The sequence below is a fragment of the Pelophylax lessonae genome, assembly GCF_965119305.1.
Source record: "Pelophylax lessonae genome assembly, chromosome: 5".
NCBI classification, from domain to species: Eukaryota; Metazoa; Chordata; class Amphibia; order Anura; family Ranidae; genus Pelophylax; species Pelophylax lessonae.
Genome location: NC_138772.1, coordinates 198,013,592 through 198,036,456, shown reverse-complemented (window position 1 = coordinate 198,036,456; position 22,865 = coordinate 198,013,592). Strand labels below are relative to the sequence as shown.

Genomic DNA, 22,865 nt, shown 5'->3' with positions numbered 1-22,865 from the left:
ACAGCGCTGTAACCTGTTGCAGTTAAACTCTGAGCATCAAGTGGTGAGCCTGGGGGTCTATCTCTCTCTCTCTCGATCGATAGGGATCCCTAGCAGGTAACACTAAGGGGATTTTGTGGCGCTGGGGGTCTGAAAAAAAAAAAAAAAAAAGTTTTTTTATTTAATTGAATTGTATTATCCGGGAAGTTACTGGAATAATCATGGACCCTGCCACACAAATTCCCCCACCTGTTTCCCTCGAGGGGGCCACGGGACCCGCCGGTGCACAGAGTGTAGAGGCATTTACAGCAATTTTGGAGTCTATGGTGGCTCGGGTGGAGGCGGCCTGTCAGGGACGAGGGTCAAGGAAGCGACCCCCGCCTACCCCTATATTATCTGACACCTCTGACTCAGATTCAGAGATGGTCACTGCAGTTGCAGGTCCCTCTGCAAGGGCTGTTACCTCAGGTAAAGCTCCCTCAGACAGTGAGGAGGACGTTTCTTCTCCCGCTATAATTCAGGAAGAAGCATTGGTGGACGCACTAGTTGTGGCAGTGCAGGAAACCTTAAAACTTGAGGTTTTACCGGCAGAAGCAACTGATACAGAGATTCCTTTTGGTACTAACAAGCCCATCAAAACGGTGAAGGTTTTTCCTGTACCCAAGTGTTTTGGTAATAAGATTAAAGGAGAATGGGAGCATTCTAAACGTACCTTTACTATTTCCAAAAGTATTGCTAGACGCTATCCGTTTGAGGAATCCATCATTAAGAAATGGACGGTACCACCAGTGGTGGATCCACCTATTTCCAGGCTGAATAAAGCCACGGTTATCCCAGTGGAGGACACTTCGTCCTTTAAGGATCTGGTGGATCGAAAGATGGAAGCAGAGTCCCGCACTATCTTCTCTCTGATAGGATCAGTATTTAGACCAGTAATTGGTATTGGTCTAGTTTCCCAGACACTTACGGAATGGGCGAGATTGGTACGCCAAGACCTTAGGGGAAAAGATATTCCCCAGGAAACATCTGATTTGATGGAACAGATTATACAAGGGCTACAGTTTATCTGTGACGCAGCCTTGGACACTACTCCCCTATTAGGGCATGCATCTATGTCAGCGGTAATCCTCAGACGTGTGCTGTGGTTAAAATGCTGGTCAGCTGACCTAGGTTCCAAAAAGACCTTGACGAATCTCCCCTTTCAGGGGAATCGTCTATTTGGGGCCACCCTAGATGAAATCATTAAGGATGCCACTGGGGGCAAGAGCACTTTTTTGCCACAGGCTGCTAAAGCTAAGGGACCTCGCAACAAGCGAGGACCTTTCTTTACCGCCCATAAAGGGTTCGCACGCCCGGCTGGAACAAGCGGGAAAGGCAAGACTCCTCCAGGAGGGTTCAAGAAAGGCTGGTCGGACAAACAGAGGACCAACTCAGCCAAACCCGAAGCAAAGGAGTACACAGCCTGAAGGTGCGCCCCCACCCGGTTTGAGGGTGGGGGGACGTTTTCACCGGTATTCAGGACATTAGATCGAGCATCAACTACTACTACCGGTGCGATTCTTCCCTTCCAACATTTAAGTACTACAGGGAGCGGTAGTCACCGTTCCCTGAATAGATCTTTTCCTTTACCTTTTCCTAAGATTAGTCTCAATTCCCCACAGGAATCGGATCTGGTTGACCAGACAGGCCAAGAAGCCTCTAGCCGGGTGACTTCGGTCCCTGAGGTTCAACCAGAAAAGATCACCCTTCCTGATAGCAATCAGGTATCTGATAAATGTGTGGGAACAGAAAACGACCAGACTTTCTCGGATGGTCGGGGCCAGATAGCTCTAGGGACGCCTGGTTCAGATCCAGTCAGCACCAGTGGTCCTAGAAATTCTAGGCTGGCCTCGTCAAGCCGGCCTGGCCGACTTGGGCAGGCTAGTCGCAGACGTTCCGTGGGAACTTCGTCTCAGGGAGTGTCTGTGGTCTCAAGGACCAATTTACCATCTTGCTTTACAGTCGCTGGTTTTAATGGCCTGGCCATTGAGACCCAAGTACTGAAGGACAGAGGTTTGTCAGCTTCAGTCATTCCTACCCTTATTAAAGCAAGGAAAGCGACTTCCAGCAAGGTCTATTATCACACATGGAAGACTTATATTGTGTGGTGCGAATCTTTAGGATTTCCTCCACGTACCTATTCGGTGACTCGAATATTGGCTTTTTTGCAACAAGGGGTTGAGCAGAAGCTAGCCTTGAGCACCATCAAGGGTCAAGTTTCAGCATTAGCAATCTTCTTTCAGAAACCTTTAGCTACCAAGTCCTTGGTGCGGAATTTCATCCAGGGGGTGCGGCACCTGGCTCCACCAGTCCGCGCGCCCTTACCGCCCTGGGATCTTAATTTAGTTTTGTCGGTTCTACAGAAACCTCCCTTTGAAAATATCAGGGAGATTCCCTTGCTTACTTTATCCCAGAAGGTGGCCTTCTTGGTGGCTATCACTTCTGCTCGCAGGGTGTCAGAACTGGCTGCATTATCATGTCAGTCCCCATACCTAGTGATTCATAGGGATAAGGTAGTACTTCATCCTAAGCCATCCTTTCTTCCTAAGGTGGTTTCAGATTTTCATCTGAATGAAGATATTGTACTACCTTCCTTGTGTCCTCAGCCCAAGCATCATCGGGAACATGCGTTGCATTCCTTGGATGTGGTTCGGGCAATCAGAATATACCTGAAAGCTACGGAATCATTCCGTAAGACGGATTCACTTTTTGTGATCACGGATGGCCCCAGAAAGGGTTTGCCTGCATCTGCCGCGACCATTGCCAAATGGATTAGACAGACGGTGGTACAGGCTTATTCTATTAAGGGTCAGAGTCCTCCGTTCCCTGTTAGGGCGCACTCCACTCGAGCGCTCAGTACTTCCTGGGCCTTTCGCCATCAGGCGTCAGTGGTCCAGGTATGTAAGGCGGCCACCTGGTCGTCGGTACATACCTTTACAAAATTCTATAAAATTGATGTGACGGCATCGGCGGATGCCTCATTTGGCCGCAAGGTTTTGCAGGCCGCAATTTGAGGAGACCGGTGGTCTACCTCGAGAGTTTTTTTCTGTTTGAAAAATTTATTTTTTGTTGAGTCTCATCATTAAGGATGAGCATTGTAAACTTCTAGTTGGCACCGGTTGGGCCTTCTAGATTGGGATTTGATTTCCATTTTCCCACCCCTCATTTGTGATACTGCTCTGGGACGTCCCGAAGGTGCTGTATCACCGAGGACTACGTCTGTCAATGAGCGATAGAGAAAAATGGATTTTTGAAAATCTTACCGTAAAATCCTTTTCTCTTAGCTCATTGACAGACGTAGTCCCCGCCCCTCTGTTTTTGAGTTGGGTTGGGTAAAATCTCTAAAGACTGCTTTTTGACATAACTGATTTGCTGAGGCAGAGAGAGAGAGGATATACCCTCTGGGACTGCCCCTAGGGTGTTGCCAGAGCATTTTAATTTCCTGTCTAGTCCTGCTCCTGTGGAGGCAACATAACCCGAAGGTGCTGTATCACCGAGGACTACGTCTGTCAATGAGCTAAGAGAAAAGGATTTTACGGTAAGATTTTACAAAAATCCATTTTTAGTCATCTATAATCAAATGGGTGTAGTTCAATTGTAATTTGTAATGCATTATTTAAGCATTTCTCTACAATTTCCAAACTCATTATATACTACTGCTGGTCCTGGAGTGAAAAATCTAATATGTTATTATTTATGCTTTGAGCATGCACCAGTGTTAATTTTTGGCAGCAAATTTCTATTTAGTTTTAGTTATAGTCTTTTGACTAAAATGCCATTTTAGTTTTAGTCGTATTTTAGTCTTAAGACTAAAATGCCATTTTAGTTTTAGTCGTATTTTAGTCACCTGAATTGTGTTAGTCGACGAAAACGTTTTAGTCGGTTTTAGTCGACGAAATTAACACTGGTGCAGAACGCACAGCAGAGACCTCTAGGTGCATATGCCCTACTGTGTGTAGGTGTGGTGCATTTTGGGGGTCCCCAGTGCAGAGTGCACAGCAAAGTTCCCCTGCCTTGGGTGTACAGTACCTTTAGTGGGGGGGGGGGGTCCCCTTGCAGAGGGTGCAGTGTCAGGAGTAAGGACCTAGGCTCCCGGCTGGGATCTCTGGTCCTAGCAAATGTTTCGCCCTTCCTTACATCTTATTTGTTGTTCAGCATGCTTTCAGCCATTTTCCCTTGGTTTGGCTGGTCTCTGGCCGGTGGCCATGTTTGTGTAGCCTGGTGATGTCATGGCAGCCATTTTCCCTTGGTCTGGGAGACGCTGGAGACAACCGAAGCCTAGTGGGGAGTGAAGGCTGTGGCATGCAGCATGTTTACTAGGGCTGGTTTGGCATTGCTACCAGCCTTTGTCTCGGCCCTGTTGTCTCAGACCCTAACTGAATGGGTCAAGCTTTTTTGCAAGGGCCTGGAGGGGTGAGCAGGTTCCCACTGCCTATGTTGATTTAGCGGACCAGTTGGTCCATGGGCTGCAGTTTGTGATGCAGCTCCTGTGCTTTCCAAATGTTCTGTTTCAGCGGTGGTGATTAGGAACGTGCTGTGACTGAAGAATGCACGCCATGCCTCTAAAAAAGCTCTCATTGATCTGCCCTTTCAAGGCGATCACCTGTTGGGGGCTACCTTGGATGACATCTTTAGGGGCCGAGGGGGGGGGGGAAGAGTACCTTCCTGCCACAGTCTAGGAGAGGGAAGGAGTCTCATCTTAGATGGGGGCCCTCCATATCCGCCCATAGAAAATAGTTTTGTGCATCTGGGACAGAGAATAGGGGAAATAGATCTTTCAAATCTTCCCCGGGCACTTCCAATGAACCTTGGTCTGGTAAGCTTAGAGCTAGCTTCTCCAGACCCGCAGACAAGACCCCTTCAGCATGAAGGTATGCCCTCACCCATTATTGGGGTGTGGGGACATCTTCGCTGTTTTCCGGGCCCATGTATTTTTTTGTTAGTGTCGAGGAGGTCTCCAAAATGTTTATTTTGGGGGTACCCAGAAAGGGGGGCAAAGTTTGTCCTTTCAGGTTTTTTACGCCCTGAATCTACTTGTGTGGATTTAGTTCCTGCAGGTGATGTCCGAACTACCTAAGGCCCCCCCCTATCTCTGTCCAGGGAATTGATTTACCTAGGTCTGATTCTAATTCTGACCAGGGTGGTTCTTCTCTGGACAAACTTCAGGAACCACAAACCGCGATTCACCGGCTGCTGTCACACAGACAGTTCTCTCTCGCATTTTGCATACAGGTTCTGAGCCTGGTGGTAACCATATTGAAGACCGTTCTGTTTGCACAGTCCTACATGCAGCTCCTTTAGCAAGTTCGGCTCCACAGGAGGATACCAAAGTTCATGACGAGGTCACAGGGTCCTCTGGCAGATGCCCAAGTACCATGGTAAGGCCAGTAATATCCTCTGCTTCTCCTGCAAGGAATCAAGAGTGAGGATCTTCCAATCATTCTGGTGGCCGTAAACGTCCCTTGGAGACTTCCTCTCCGAGAAGACCAGTTGTCTCAAAGGGCTGATCTACCATCCTGCTCTACAGTCACTGGTTTTAACCACTTTAATACAGGGCACTTCCCTCCCTTCCCGCCCAGGCCAATTTTCCCCTTTTAGCGCTGTTGCATTTTGAATGACAATTGCGCGGTCATGCAACACTGTACTTACACCAAATTTATATCATTTTCCCCCCACAAATAGAGCTTTCTTTTGGTGGTATTTGATCACCTGTGCGATTTTTACTTTTTGCTAAACAAATAAAAAAAGACAGAAAAGTTTGAAAAAAAAAAAAAGTTTTTTTGTTTATGTTATACAATTTTGTAAATAAATAAGTTTTTTCCTGCACTGATGAGCACTGATGAGACTGCACTGACAGGCACTGATGAGGAGGCACTGATGGGGTGGCACTGATGGGGTGGCACTGATGGGGTGGCACTGATAGGCGGCACTGATATGTGGCACTGATAGGTAGCACTGATATGCAGCATTGGTGGGCACTGATAGGCGGCACTGCTGGGCACTGATAGGCGGCATTGATGGGCACTGATAGGCGGCACTGACGGGCACTGATAGGTGGCACTGACGGGCACTAATGGGCACTGATAGGCAGCACTGGTGGGCACTGATCGGCACTGACGGGCGGCACTGATCGGCACTGACGGGCGGCACTGATGGGCACTAATGGGCACTGATAGGCGGCACTGGTGGGCAATAATGGGCACTGGTGGGCGACACTAAAGGATGGCAATGGTGGGCAGCACTGATAGGGAGGACACTGGTGGGCATCACTGATGGGGAGGGCAATGGGGGGCTCCCTGAGCCCTGATTGCCATCCCTGGTGGCCATAGTGGGCATCCCTGGGGTCATAGTGGGCATCCCTGGGGTCATAGTGGGCATCCCTGGGGTCATAGTGGGCATCCCTGGTGGATCTAGTGGCAGATCCCCCCCCGAGGGTCTGCACTGGTAATCAATGATCTGATTACCAGTGCCGACCCCCCCCCCTGTCAGGGGAGCCGCCGATCGGCGCTCCTTTACTCGTGCCTGTCAGGCACGAACTAAGGAAAGCCGATCAACGGCTGTTCCTGTTTTACTATGTGACCAGCCGTGATTGGACACGGCTGATCACATGGTAAAGAGCCTCCGTCAGAGGCTCTTTACCGAGATCGGAGATGCAGGGTGTCAGACTGACACCTCGCATCACCGATCGCCGCTCTGCGCGCCCCCGGGGGGCGCGCAGAGCGGTGTTATCCTGCCGCCGTCATATGACGTCCGGTCAGGATAACTCAACCACATTCCCGCCGTCATTTTGTAATAGGGCGGGCGGGAAGTGGTTAATGTCTTGGCTATTGAAAGCCAGGTACTGAGGGATAGAGATTTGTCTATAAGTGATCACTACAATAGTGAAGGCGAGGAAGTCTTCCTCCAGCAAGATATACTATCATACATAGAAAGCATACATTTCTTGGTGTCGATTGGCACTCCTCCTCGATCCTTTCCTTTTCTGTGGCTCGGGTCTTAACCTTTTTTCAACAGGGCACTGATCAGAAGTTGACCTTGAGTACCATCAAGGGCCAGGTGTCTGCCTTGGCAATCTTCTTTCAGCGACCCCTAGCCACAAACTCTTTAGTTCGGACCTTCATTCAGGGGGTTCCACATGTGGCTCCACCTGTACAATCTCTTTTGCCGCCATGGGATTTAAATTTAGTGCTTTCGGTTCTCCAGAAACCTCGATTTGCAAATGTTTTGGAGATTCCCTTGCCTACATTATCGCAGAAGATGGCATTCTTGGTGGCTATTACCTCGGCTTGCAGGGTTTGGGAGTTGGCGGCATTATCCTGTCCTAATCCCTATATACTTCTTTTGACCGTAAAGTTTTGCAGGCTGCTGTTTAAAAGGGGTTGTGGGGTGTTTTCTTCCTTAAATTTTTTGTTTAAGGCTCCTGTGTCCTGGTTAGGGCTCTTATGTTTAGCCTTGGGTTATTTTCCCCGCCTCTCATTTTCCTTTTGGCAAAGCTTTTGGACGTTCCAGTAGTTATGATTTATGTAGCGCTGTGTCCGCCGATGAACGAAAGAAAAATTGGGATTTTTGTACTTAAGGTAAAATCCATCTCTCCGAGTTCATCGACTGACACTGCACCCACCCCAGTATTGATACTTCTAATACTGCTTGCTAATAAACTGATTACCTAGAGCAGAGAGGGGGTTTATATACACCAGTGAAGACTGCAACTGCTTTGTCTAGGAAAAGGCAACTACTTCTAAAGCGTTACTTTCTCACTGACCAAAATAGAAGATAACCTGACTCACTAGCAAGAGCAGTGACAAACTGACACTTTGCTTGTTTAGCCAGTCAGGGAGCAAAGCAGTAGGAGCTTCTGAATATTCTCTCTGCTTTCTTAGTGATCCTGTTACTTATGAGTGACACAATTTCTAGCACGACATGGCCCCGGTACTGATGATATGACTATAGCAGACAGACCCTCCCACTTGGCACACTGGAAGGAGAAATTGAAGGGAAGTCACATGTGCATTATATATTAACCACTTTAGCCCCGGAGGATTTGGCTGCTCAATGACCAGGCCCTATTTTGCGATTCGGCACTGTGTGACTTTAACGGACAATTGCGCAGTCATGCGACGCTGTACCCAAATGAAATTGACGTCCTTTTTTCCCCACAAACAGAGCTTTCTTTTTTGCGCTATAAACAAAAAAAGAGCGTCAATTTTGAAAAAATAACAATATTTTTCAAATTTTTTATAAGAAATTCTCAAAAAAAATGTAAACAAAATTTTTTACCATTTTAAGCCAATTTGTTTTCTGCTACATATTTTTGGTAGAAAAAATTGCGATAAGCATATCTTGATTGGTTTGCGTAAAAGTTATTGCGTTTACTAACTAAGGGAAAGTTTTATGTCATTTTTATTGTGTTTTTTTTTTTTTTTTTTTTAACTAGTAATAGCGGCGATCTGAGATTTTTTTTGTGGGACTGCGACATTGCGGCGGGACCCCTAACTGACATTTTTTACACTTTTTGGGGTACCAGTGACATTGCTACAGTAATCAGTGCTATAAATATGCACTGTTACTGTAAAAATGACACTGGCAGCGAAGGGGTTAACTTTACTGGTGATCAAGGGGTTAAGTGTGTCCCTTGGGGCGTGATTCTAACTGTTAGGGGGCATGGCTTGTGAGATTATCATAGAGGCATGCGATCCTATATAGCAGGATCGCATAGCCTCTGTGATGATTTAAGGGAGAATGACAGACGGCTGTGTTTACATCAGCCGTCTGTCTTTCTCCCTCTTCTGCGGGAGATCGCGAGTGGCTGGCGGCCATCGGAGCCGCCGGTCACACGCGCTGGCACCCCAGGTGCTTGAGCGAGCGACGTACGGGTACGCCGCTTTGCCCAGCAGAGGCAGAGTGCCGCAGTATATGTACGGTGGGTGAAGCGCAAGTGGTTAATGATGTGCAGAGGGCTATTTTCTTTTTTCTCAAAAAACATGATATTGCACCTTTTTTGTACTCAGTACTACAGCACCAATATTTCCTTATGTTCAGTAGAATTATACTATACTCTAATATATACTATACCTTAGTAGATCACAAATAATTTGTATTTGGTAAAGAAACCTATAAAATATAAAAGCATGAGAGCAGAAAAAAAAGAATGTGCAAAAAAAATATATTACCTCTGGATTTGTACTTGTAAAAACATCTTCTGTACCCATTATTTTCTTCACGGTAATCTGTGAAAATGTATTGCAGTATGTCTTTACAAATGCGGAGTATAACATTAAAAGGTTCAAGAATGTTATTTTAGAACATTTTTATTGCAGCTTAATTTTACTAGGTTTTTGCTTACCAAGATCTCTATAGTTAAAGTGGAAGTAAACTTCCATACATTACTTTTACCTATAGGTAAGCCTATAATAAGGCTTACCTATAGGTAGTGTAAATATCTTCTAAACATGCACTGTTTAGGAGATATTTACATTAAATGCAGCCAGTTACAGCACTGGCGCATGCGCGCTGAAGGAACGGCCACTTGTGCCTTTCCTTCAGAGCCCTGTGCCGTGAACGGCGGCTCCCGCCCACATGCGCGGGAATGACAGCATCATGGCTCCGGCCAGTCACAGAGCCTGAGTCTGTAAACCTGGAAGCAAGATGGGTGAAGATAGAAGCTGCCTCGAGCGCTGACATCTCGGTGTGGGAGGGCTTCATTTTAGGGTATGTTTAACATAATGTGCGGGCGGGGAGGGGAGGGGGTGGGGGTAGGATGTTGACCACGCTATTGCCAAACACATAGCATTGGAAGTAAGGCACAGCTGTGGGGGACTGTTGCCAATGACATTACAAAAATAAATACTGGTAATAAAAGGAAAAAAAAAGGAAGGGGTGTCGAGGGCCTTTTTATGTGACTTTGAAGGAAACACAAGTTATACAGTAATCTTTTTTAATTACAAGTTTAGGGGGATACTATAAAGCTGTACATGGCATTACAAAATATAGTTTGGGGGTATTTTACAAACTTTCAAAACTTTATTAGAAAAATAGTATAACATTATATACTGGGAAAAATTGTCTGTACAATTATATAAAAACGGAAAACAGCAGAAATGGTCCAACCACCTGAGGTTAAAAGTGAGGAGGAGGGCCCTGCAGCGAAACTATTAAAGCTGTATATGGCTTATAAAGGGACAGCCTCAGTTTATTCTACATATATCTTTGCTTCCAGATGGCAGCAGTACCCCAATCTACTATTATGAGATTCCTACCAAGCTGTACTAGGCCTATTTTAACTGGCGGAAATAGCGGCTGTAACATACCTAAATGCAGAGTGCAAAGCTACTGCAATGATCTTTTTTTATCATTTTAGTAAGTAAATGGATAGGTGAAAGGTAGCCAGTTTCCCCAAAGTTTTAAGGCCCAGATGCCCTTTTACCAGCACTCCACAGCATTATATTATATTATATTATTATTTAAAAGGTTTAAAAAGTAATAAAAACAGTGTTAAAAAAAAAACCTTGCCCATGTTCCGCCTACTCCCCACACCCCAATTTTTTACCAAAGCTATTGACCTAGAGCAGTGATGGAGAACCTTGGCACCCCAGATGTTTTGGAACTACATTTCCCATGATGCTCAACTACATTGCAGAGTGCATGAGCATCATGGGAAATGAAGTTCCAAAACATCTGGGGTGCCAAGGTTCGCCATCACTGACCTAGGGTATTGTTTTGTTTTATTGACCAGTGGCAGAAAAGATTTGTAGAAGCAACAACAAGCCCTATAATGGAGAAACACGGCACAAGCAGCATGTTTTATAAAAAATAAAAAAAAATTAAAGTAAAAATTGACCAGCAGCACAGTTTTCCAGCAGGTACAATGGGCCTAAATGCAGACATAAGGCAGAGGCAGATTTTATTTTTTGTACAAATTATTGTATATACTGTACATTAACCATCAGTAAAACGTTTACATCCGCTGTCTCTTGTCTGGTAAGGCTGTGTGAGGCTTCTTCTTTAGCGCTGACTGACTCTGAACCATGCTGTCGTGCTGTGCTCCGCTTGCTGCCTTCCTACCTTGGCCCTCTTCCACAAAAGAAACAAAGAATTTTGAATAGCTATAATCTTTCTCTGTTTGGGGCTTCTCCTGCAGCAAGCTAGAAATGGAGTGCTCTAATGATGATTTGACAACTCTTGGCTAGTTTGCATTCTAAGGAAGGTGGAACAGGGCACATCAGCAACGTTGGCTACTCTATGTCAAGGTAAACTGGCTTTGGGAAACAGTCAAGTACTTTTTTTGTTTGTTTTTTTTTTGCATGCTTTGACTGAATTGGTCTGCCATTCTGCCCAAGGAAATGCAGGCATGCCTTTCTGGCAGCTATCAGAACAGATTGTCAGTAAAAGTGAAATACCAGCAAAAATGAAATTCTACACATTGATAAATGATCTCTCGCTATTCTTTTTCTACAATAGCCCACACACACTGACACTATGGCGGCTCTCAGCCCACTCCAGGTTTTGGGTTATCCACTCAACCCTTAGGGCTCTTTCACACTGTCCGTCCGCCTGACGGACTCCGTTTATCTCAGCGGGGGATTGATCCGCCGATCCCCCGCTGAGCAGGAGAATGACAGCTGTTCTCCGCACTGTCTGCGGAGACACAGCTGTCAGAGCCCCATACATCTCTATGGGGGAATCGGATGGGAACGGACCGTCGGTCCGTTCTCATCCGATCCGCTGGACGGATGGAAAATAGGGTTTCCATCCGTCCAGATTTGACGGATCGGATCCGATGTCAGCGGACATGTCTCTGTTGACATCCGATGCCCCATAGGGATGCATGGGGGGACCGTTCAGATCCGCCTAAAAAACTGACAGGCGAATTTGAATGGTCCGCCTGTGTGAAAGGGGCCTAAAGCCCAGTTCACACACGTAGCGATTTTAGGCCGAACGATCGGCCGTCTTTTGTCCGGTGCTGTCCTGTCGGTTGAAAACTGCAAAAGACTGCACACGAATTTTGTCGGCCAACAACAGCCGACTGCAGAAGTGATGTCATGTGATGGTTAACTTTCCGTGTGTTTTTTCTTCTCTGAGCATGCCCAGTCTTGCTCATCTGCTGTTTGTCGGCCGAATTCTGTACTGACTGAGGAACAATCGGCCGTTCTGGTGTTGGCCAACAAAAATTTTAAAGCCTACACACCAGATTCTGTTCGGCCGAAAAGTCGCAGTCGGTTGTCGGAAGCATCATACTAACAAGCCGACAATCGGCCGATTGGACGTTGGCCGAATATTTACGGCCGACAATCGCTACATGTGTACGGGCCTTTAGGCTTCATGTACACTAGCAGCTCCTAAACTTGATTTTAGGAGCTTTTAGTGGGGTTTTTTTTTTTTGCCAAAGCTTCTAAACTCTACTCCACAAAAACCTATGTGTCCATTTACATTTACAGGCTTTTAGAATGCGGAAGGTTAGGAACGTTTTGACCACCGGCTGCAAAACATGCAAAATCGCAAAAAAATTTTGCCATGTTTTGCGTTTTCCCTCAGGTGGCGGTCAAAGTAGTTTAAGTGTACATGAAGCTGTATTGAGAATGTGATGAGGGTTAAAGTGCGCAAGGGGCAATAAAGTGGAATAAACTCCACTACGATCTACTGAGGAAGATGCTGGTTTTGCCTCTATTTAGATTTGCAGTTGCCTTGGTGCAACATATGTCAAGTTATGACATCAAAATTCAACACCCTGCCCGGCACTACCTCCCAAAGCAAATATAGTAGGTAGCACGACCAATGAAGGCACAGCACAAATGAAAAATTACCACTTGCTGATTGCCTCACGTATGAGTACGGTGGCAGTGTGGCTCTCCTGTGTCAGATCACGTACCTAGTATGTGATTCGGCACTTCCAGGTAGAGGGTGCTCATGTGTGCCACCGACTGTGCTGTAGTTACAGCCGCTCATCGGTGACGAGAAGCACAGAACAGAGCTCTGCATATGTAAAGAATGCAGAGCTCTGTCCTGTCAGGGGGGGGGGGGGGGATGTTATTGTTTTTGTTTCCCTGCAATGCAGGAGAAAAAATCCACCACATCCCTTTAGTGAAAGCACCTCACAGTAAACCATGGTTAGGCACACATTTAACCCTTTGACTGCCCTAGATATTTAACCCATTCCCAGCTAGGGTCAGCACAGTGACAGTGCATATATTTAGAACTCAACACTGTATTGGTGTCATTGGTTCCCATAATGTGTCAGATTGTCCACGGTAATATATATATATATATATATTTTTTTTTTTTAATGGTTCTCAAATTTTATAATCATGGCTGGGTTTTTGGTGTTTACCTTCCTAGATTACTCTCATTTTTATCATAGTAAAGTGAGTCTATTAACCACTTACCGCCCGCCCGCCGTCATATGACGGCGGGACGGTGCGGCTATTATCCTGGGCGGACATCATATGACGTGACCCAGTAAATGCAGGGCAGACGCGCGATCGCGGGCGCGCCGCCGTGCGCTGCCGGTGTCGGCGGTCACCCGCAGGGGGGAAACAGCCAATAGGCATGCCTGTTTCCCACGTGATCGGCTGTGTTCCAATGACACAGCCGATCACAATGGAGGCGCCCGGGAGATGACCGCGCATGCGCGATCAGGAGCGCGCAGCACGGTCATGTCGTTGGCACTGTGTTCCGTAGGAACACAGCTGTCACCGGCAGTAGTAAACAGTCACTGACAGTGACTGTTTACTAAGTGATCGGCTGTGAATCCATTCACAGCCGATCACAAAATGTAAACAAAGAGCAGTAACTGACTGTTACTAGCTCTTCTCCCCTCATACAGTTTCCAGTATGAGGGGAGCAGAGCTAGAAATAGTGAGTTACTGATCTGTACACCTGTCAAAAGTAAAAATCAAAGTAAAAATCACACAAATAAAGGTCCCCACACAGTCCTCAGCCCCCCCCAATGTCACCTGTCACCCAACAGTCACCTCATCAGTGCCCAGAAATTGACACCCATAACGTTCACATGTGAGCGCAGCGATCGCGGGCAGAATCACTGCGATTCTGCCCGCGATCCGGAAATCATTGCAAATTGCGGGGACGCCTGTGCGTTGCCCGTGATTTGCAATAGCACCCCAAACGCTGTGCGATGTGGCCGCCATTTCCGCCTGCCGAATCGCGGTAACATCGCGCAAACATCGCATGATGCCCAAAAAAGGTACAGGAGCTTCTTTGGGGCGTCATGCATTGTTAGCGTGATGTTACCTCGATTCGGCAGGCGGAAATCGCAGCAACATCGCACAGCATTTGGGGTGCTATTGCAAATCACGGGCATCGCACAGGCGTCCCGCAATTTGCAATGATTTCTGGATCACGGGCAGAATCGCAGTGATTCTGCCCGCGATCGCTACGCTCACATGTGAACGTAGCCTAAAGTTCACCGGTCACCAGAGACTGCCATCAGTACCGCCGTGCACCATCGCCCGTCACCTGTCACCCATCAGTCACCATCGCCCGTCACCTGTCACCCCATCAATCACCGTCACCTGTCACCCCATCAGTCATCGTCACCTGTCACCCCATCAGTCATCGTCATCTGTCACCCTATCAATCATCGTCACTTGACACCCCATCAGTGATCGTCACTTGTCACCCCATCAATCATCGTCACATGTCACCCCGTCAGTGATTGTCATCTGTCACCCCATCAATCATCGTCACTTGTCACCTCATCAATCATCGTCACCTGTCACCTCATCAATCATCATCACCTGTCACCCCATCAGTCATCGTCACCTGTCACCCCATCAGTCATCACCTGTCACCCCATCAGTCATTGTCACCTGTCACCCCATCAGTCATCGTCAGCTGTCACCCCATCAGTCATCGTCACCTGTTTGCCATATACATGCAATCACTTACTGACCGCCTAACGACTATATGCGTCGGCCATTAAAAGCTAAATACTGGGGTTATGGCATAGCCCCCATAACCCCGGTATTTTTTGAAACGGCAGGCGGTCGGCTTTCAGATAAGGGTGGTCCCAGTGGCAGATTCGCCGCGGAATTACCCTTACGGTGCAGGGGAAGAGGTGCCCCCCCCCCTCCTGCCGCGTCCCAGACGTTTTCCCAGCTTACCGGACCCGCCGGCAGCGGGGAAAACTATCCGGTCCCGGATCCTCAGAGACAGGAAGTCGAGTGAGGGCAAGATGGCCCTCACTCAACTCTATGGTCTTGGAGGACCGGAGCTACGTCAAAAGACGTTGCCTAGCAACCGGTTTAAAGGGCCGCTTTTTTTTTTTTCCTTTTTTTTTTTCCTCTTTCAACAATTTTTTTTTTTTTCTTTTTTAGTGTAGTTGTGAGGTCTTTTTGACCCCAGATCTCTCAATAAAGAGGACCTGTCATGACTATTTCTATTACAAGGGATGTTTACATTCCTTGTAATAGGAATAAAAATGATCAAAACATTTTTTTTTTAAACTGTGTAAAAATAAAAAAATAATAAATAAAATAAATAGGAAAAAAAAAAAATTAAAGCGCCCTGTCCCCGTTAGCTCGCGCGCAGAAGCAAACGCATACGCAAGTCCCGCCCACATAAGTAAACGGTGTTCAAACCATACATGTGAGGTATCGCCGCGATCGTTAGAGCGAGAGCAATAATTTGAGCCCTAGACCTCCTCTGTAACTCTAAGCTAGTAACCTGCAGAAATTTTTAAAATGTTGCCTATGGGGATTTTTAAGTACCAATGTTTGGCGCCATTCTGTGAGCATGTGCAATTTTGAAGCATGACATGTTGGGTATCTAATTACTCGGCGTAACATTATCTTTCACATTATGGAAAAAAATTGTGCTAAATTTACTGTTTTCTTATTTTTTAGTTCAAAAAAGTGAATTTTTTTTTAAAAAATCGCATTTGGAAGACTGCTGCGCAAATATGGTGTGATAAAAAATATTGCAACGATCTCCATTTTATTCTCCAGGGTCTCTGCTAAAAAAAAAATATATAATGTTTGGGGGTTCCAAGTAGTTTTCTAGCAAAAAAAATGACTTTAGCTTGTAAACACCAAGTGTCAAAAATAGGCCCAGTCTTAAAGTGGATAAATGGACAACTTTGTGTAAAGCGCTACTTGGATGTTAGGCCTATGTATGTGGCCAGGCTGTGAAAAAGTGTTACACATGTGGTATCGCCATACTCAGGAGGAATAGCAGAATGTATTTCGGGGTGCAATTTCTGCTATGTACATGCTATGTGTTAGAAATATTGCATAAATGGACAGCTTTGTGTAAAAAAAATGTGTTTTCATTTTCTTTCCACATTTTCCAAAAACTTGTGGAAAAAAATGACATATTCAAAAGACTCATTATGCCTCAAAAATTATACGTTGGGCTGTTTGCTTTCCAAAATGGGGTCATTTTATGGGGGTTTCCATTGTCCTGGTGCTCCAGGGCCTTCAAAAGTGCGATAGGTTGTCAGGAAATTATATGTGTAATTTGTGCTCCTAGAATGCCGGACGCTGCTACTTGGATGTTAGGCCTCTGTATGTGGCCAGGCTGTGAAAAAGTCTCACACATGTGGTATCGCCATACTCAGGAGGAGTAGTAGAATGTGTTTTGGGGTATAGTTGCAAGTATACATATGCTGTGTGAGAGAAATAACCTGTTAATACGGCAATTTGTAAAAAAAAAAAAAAAAATCTTAATTTTGCAAAGCATTGTGGGAAAAAATTACAACTTCAAAAAAACTCACCATGCCCCTTATTAAATACCTTGGAATGTCTACTTTCCAAAAAGGGGTCATTTGGGGGGTATTTGTACTTTCCTGACTTTATAGTGTCTCAAGAAATGAGATAGGCCTTCAGTACATCAGGTGTGATCAAGTGTGATCAATTTTCAATGATTCGCACCATAGCTTGTGGACTCTATAACTTTCACAAAGACCAAATAATATACACTTACTTGGGTTATTTTTACCAAAGATAAGTAGCAGTATAAATTTTGGCCAAAATTTGTGAAGAAAAATGACTAATTTGCAAAATTGCGTTTTTTCACGATATTTTCAGTCTTTTTTTATTTATAGCACAAAAAATAAAAAACCCAGTATTGATCAAATACCATCAAAAGAAAGCTCTATTTGTGTGGAAAAAAAGGACACAATTTTTGTATGGGTACAGTGTTGCATGACTGAGTAATTCTCAGTCAAAGTGTGAGAGCGCTGAAAGCTGAAAATCGGTCTGGGCAGGAAGGGGGTGAAAGTGCACTGTAGGCAAGTGGTTAAAGTAGAACTGCAGAGGAAGAGAGTTAAATTCACAGCTGAAATACATAAGTGTGAACTGTCCTAATTTCCCAAAATACTGTAATCAATACTAGGCAATACTCCCTGCTCAAGGATTGCCTCAGCCTTTGACAGTATAGTGAAAGAGCAGCAACAAAATTACAAGAGCATTATACTAGTAATGGCAGCAATCAGCGACTTATAGAGGGACTTTGATATATATATTTACTCCATTATAAATGGTGGTCTACTGTGTAGCTAAGTTATGTATATAAAGTAATAATTGTGGAAATGTTTTATATTCAGCCTAAAAGGTGCAGCTTTATGCCATGATGATAAGCAATGCTTACCTAAATTATTTGTGGATGCTTTGGCCCATGACTGAGAAGAGTTTATGCCTTCATGCATGTAATTGCATATAAAATTCTTCTTAAGGTTAGATTTCTTTACTACAATCCAACTGTTCACAGAATATGTCTGAGTGGTAGCATCAAATATAACATCTCCCTGTTCCGCCTCCACTTCTTGTTCACTTCCTTCTTCATTCCAGATCACTGTGATCACATCAGGGAAGAAGTTCTGCAGGGAACACACATATATCACTTCTCCTGTTCTGTCCACATCTTCTTTAGAAGGCTTCAAGATTGTTACAGTGGGAGACTTCACTGACTGTGACTCGTCTGAAAATAATTTATTTTTAGAAAATTTCAGTTACAAGCAAACCACTTGTTGTGCTTGATAGACACATTTAGAAAACTCCAACATTTAAAAATGGTTTTTAAACATTTCTAAAATGTAAAATTCATTATTATGAATGTATTTCAAGAACCATAGGAGCCTATTGAAGTCCTGGAGGTGCCACGGAACTGATTATTAGTCTAAAAAAGTCTAGAATGGCCTATTTAACTTATTCTTCCAATACACTGACCAGTTATTAATTATCAGTCTGAATATGTGACCCAAAACTGCTTAGTGTGCCACTCATTTCTGTGAAACGGGGTGTGAGTCTCAGGCATCCGTCATTGGGAATGCCAGCACGGGAGGGAGCTCATCCCAGCTCCTGTGATCACTGAAAGGGTAACTACACTTTCGGGGGAAAAAAATAGCAAATAAAAAAATATAGTGAACACATTTGTCTTTATGCTCGTGGAATGTATTTAAGCAATTTAAACTGAAGGTTTAGTTGGGTTTTAATGGCACACAGCATTATTCAACCTGTTTTTGTGAGCCTGGGGCATCATGAATACAACCCCTCGATCATAGTAGAGTACTGCAGACAAGGGTACTGATATATCATTCCCACTCTTTGCAGGCCACCACAGTAGCAAGAGGAACCTCATCGCCACATGACCAGCCCAAATGCATCTAGAAAAAAAAGGTGTTTCGATTGATTTATATTGCTTTAAATAGTAACTCCACTTTGATGAGGTAAAAAATTGCAAATAAAGAATAAATAATATATTGCATACAATTATGACTCAAGTCATATCGTAATTAAATGTTATTAAAAATTATCTTTCCTTTTCAATCCGCAGCTCTGTCATTTTCTGTAAAATGCAATGCGATATGGCTACCTGGAGGTGTCCTGTACACCGAATGTGTACAGAACACCCCTCAGAAACATTTCCTGCTTGTGTGATTGGCTCTCTGATTTTCCCTGAAGTTTGCAATAAGATGCAAGTCAGATTTAAGGCATCCCCTGCAACAAAAACATAATTTTTTGGGGGAGATACTCTCAATAGGTAATCACGTCTAAGCCTTTGTTCACACTGAACGCGACTTGGGAATCGTGCGAGTTCATCTGAACTCGCACAATTTCAAAACTACATTTCAGTCCAATTTCGGGAGCGACTTCAAAGACACCTGCGTGGGTTCATGCACAGATGTCTATTGAAATTGCCCCCGAAGTTGCCAAAAGTAGTGCAGGCACTACTTTTGTAAATCATTGTGGCTTCGGAAAGTTGTTATTTCACCGATTAGGATGCTGGGATTACCGGCAATAGGCTGCAACTTGACATGTGATTTGACCTGTCAAACTTCGACGATGTGAACACGGGCTAAAGGGATGCCGGTCCTGCAATTTTCCTCCTTAGTGCCCTCCAGGTAAACCAGCTGGTTTATAATTAAGAAACCACTCCCATTAGGTCACCTTATCACATGGACACAGAGAAACACACAGGGATTTCTTTAGAATAACAAAAGGTCAGAATCTGCAACAAAGTTTGTTAAAATCATTGCAATGATCGAGCGGGGGGGGGGGGGTGTTTTTTCTCAACAAAAGTGGAGTTCCTCTTTAAGGCAAAGAAAGGTTTCCCTGCAGCCGCGACTCCATGCTGTCCCTTGGATAAATGTATGAATGCCAACCTCTGCCTGGACTCCGAACAGTCCACATCCCCAACACATTTCGCCCCACCCCTCAAAGCTTAGTCATGGGGATGATGTAATCGGCTGTCACTTAAATGGGCCGAGAACTAACAGGTATGTGTAGGTCTATATTTAAAGGATATCTGTGAAAAAGGCAAGTTTATTTCTTTCCCAATCATTTTTATAATTTTTTTTCATACCTTACCATTTAAACACATGAAATACATTTAACCCACCAAAAAAAAACCCCCAACATACCAATTAAAAAAAAAAAAAATTATATACATGCATACATGTAACGGATCAACCAGCACCCCGACCAGGTACCTCCGTTGACGGATGCTCCTAGTGCTTCCCGAGGGCTCCAAACACTCCACCAGACACCATAACCGCCTCAGACCCCACGAACCGCCACAGCTTGGTTAGGGTCTCGCCGTCTCCTACCCACCATGGACTTATGACACGGCTCCAGGTTCCCGTGGCTGAACCTCTCTTTCCCCAGAGAGGGCAGCAGCAACAAACTCTACACAAGCTCTTACAAGAGCTTAGTAATTATCCAAGGGAGTATGGAAGACCATAGCAATCCCCCATATTCCCCCAATAAGAGACAGGACTCTAGATTGAGGATGAACTAGAACTCTTTATTGAACAAGAAACATACTTTTATATAGTTTTCCCCGACAAGGTTACCGCCCAGGTGACCTTGTAGAGAACTGGACATGACATTCACAATCCAATGAAAACAGAGTTTTACACTCCCATACAGTGTACACAATCCCTCCCCTCTGCCTGATTACAGAAGCATATGCAGATGAAAGTGTATACAGGAACTAAACGAATTATCTAGCCATCTGGACAGAACAATGTGAGGTCATTACATTTAACAATAATACAGGTAAACTTTAAGACAATACACATTCCCTCCCAATACACAAACAATAGGGAAGTCTGTGAATGACAGTCTGTGTGTCTCTCTCACAGCCAAGCATGGAATACACTGTGTAAGGTGGTATTAAATCTTCATATTTCTGTATGAAGATATTGCTGACAAATATTGAAGCAATCCAAACCATTAATTATCTGTCTTTCACTCATAGTGACGGTTAGTACCGTCACAATACATATACATACATATAAAGAAACCTATCCTTCCAAGGGAAAAAAAAACATATTAAACGTGCTTTTACGCATTAAGCCCTTTCTATCCAATCTAATGAAAGATGTGAAAGGCAGGTTATCCTATTTGGATATACTAACCAAGGCTTCCATATTTTACAAAACTTTTGTGGAGTTTCTCTGTTCTTATATATTTGTTGTGCTTTCAGCAAGGCATAATTTACCTGAAATCTAAAATCCTCCACAGAAGGGGGGCTGGAGGATAACCATTTCAGTGCAAAGTTTTTTCGTGCTATGAATAATAATCTATTTATTAATATATCCACCATAGGTGGCATTACCCCATCTGAAAAACTACTCAGTAAACAAATTTTAGGATCCATAGAAATCTGGAGGTCAAGTACATTATTTATTGTGCTCAGCACTTCTCTCCAATATCGAAATAATATGGGACATCTCCGCAACATGTGTAGGAGGTTGGCTGGTGTTTGTTGACACCTTGGACATTCCAGAGATTCCCGTCTGCCCCACTGATACAGATTAATAGGGGTGCGATATGTTCTATATACTATGAACATCTGTGAGAGCTGTTGTGTTGGGGCTAAAGACACAGTCAATATTTTTCGAAGAATATGCTGCCATTCCTCTTTGGGAAAATCTCCCAAGTCCCTCTCCCAACCCCTCCTCCCCTGCCCTACCTTTACATCCCGAGTACTTTATTGTAATTTATTATATAAGGAAGAAATTAGACCTTTTTTCTTATCTGTCTGCGCAAGAAGTGACATTATTACCATAGGCCTCAGAGTCACATCAACATTTTTAAATTGAGTTTGGAGTGCATGACGTAGCTGTAAAAATTTAAAGAAATCCTGGCGAGGAAAATAATAGGTCTCTTGCAGATCATTAAATTACTTTATAATCCCATCTACGTACATCTGTGAGATAAATTGAAGCCCTGCTATGTGCCATTTATCAAAGCCCGTTAATTTATAGAAATCCTGATGGGGAAAATAATAGGTCTCTTGCAGATCATTAAATTACTTTATAATCCCACCTACGTACATCTGTGAGATAAATTGAAGCCCTGCTATGTGCCATTTATCAAAGCCCATTAATTTATAGAATTCGGGATAGTTTTTATTCCCCCAGATAGATGTATATGCCGAAACCCCATCATAAAACATCATGCCTTTCATTGCCCTCCAGATCTTTTGCATAAGTATTAATGTAGGGAATGTCTTATCCTTAACAAACTGTCCCACCTCCAACTGAGCCAGGAGATGATAACCCCATTGCCAGCCAGTAATAGAACCTATATAGGATCTCTAAGGCTTATTTAACCCCACCCGCAAAATGCTGCAGTTGGGAGGCAATGAAATACGTTTTTGGGTGAGGGACTGCCGCCTCTCTTGGTGTTTGAAGGACGGCCAGGGCTATTCTAGACACACCCCCTTCCAAATCAACCTACGGAACAGAGACTCCAGTTGTTTAAACCAAAAAATAGGGATCCAGATAGAGGAGTTATGGAGACCATAAAGCAGTTGAGGGGTCCAAAACATTTTAATTAGGTTGGCACGACCACAGACAAAGGCAAGTTTATAATCAAGATAAATGAAGCAGGTAAAGCAATTGAAGCAATTGAACCGCCCAAAAAAATGCTAATCCTTAGCAAAAAATAGGACAAGAAATAGGACAGTCTGAATAGCCATTCTTTCTTTGTGGCTCACCAACGTAATTGTACTTTGTATATTAAAGGAAATTTGTTAGGATAGAATTAGGGGGGTGCATTGCTGATTTGCTTTTATAAGATTCAAGCTTCGGGTATGTCACCCCTTATATTTAGTGAGTCACTAACCTGAAACAATCTAAAAAGCAGAGACATCACCCTACTGACAAAGTGCCGTATAGTGAAAGCTATGGTATTCCCAGTAGTAACCTAAGGCTGTAAAAGTTGGACCATAAGGAAGGCTGAACGCCGAAGAATTGATGCTCTTGAACTGTGGTGTTGGAGAAGACTCTTGAAAGTCCCTTGGACAGCAAGAAGATCAAACCAGTCAATGCTGAAGGAAATCAACCCTGAATATTCACTAGAATGACAGATCCTGAAGCCAAAAAC

At 44.3% G+C, this 22,865-nt stretch overlaps 1 protein-coding gene across 1 annotated transcript in view; it reads right to left on the bottom strand.

Annotated features, from left to right (window-relative positions):
- LOC309555752 (immunoglobulin kappa light chain-like) overlaps nt 1–22,865 on the bottom strand; it is a 44,969-nt gene that overhangs the window by 4,386 nt on the left and 17,718 nt on the right. The window contains exons 3-4 of the mRNA XM_082257839.1: nt 17,620–17,949; nt 9,189–9,245 (exon numbers count right to left, since the gene is read on the bottom strand). Of these exons, the coding sequence (XP_082113965.1) occupies nt 9,189–9,245; nt 17,620–17,949 (387 nt within the window). The remainder of the gene's footprint in view (nt 1–9,188; nt 9,246–17,619; nt 17,950–22,865) is intronic.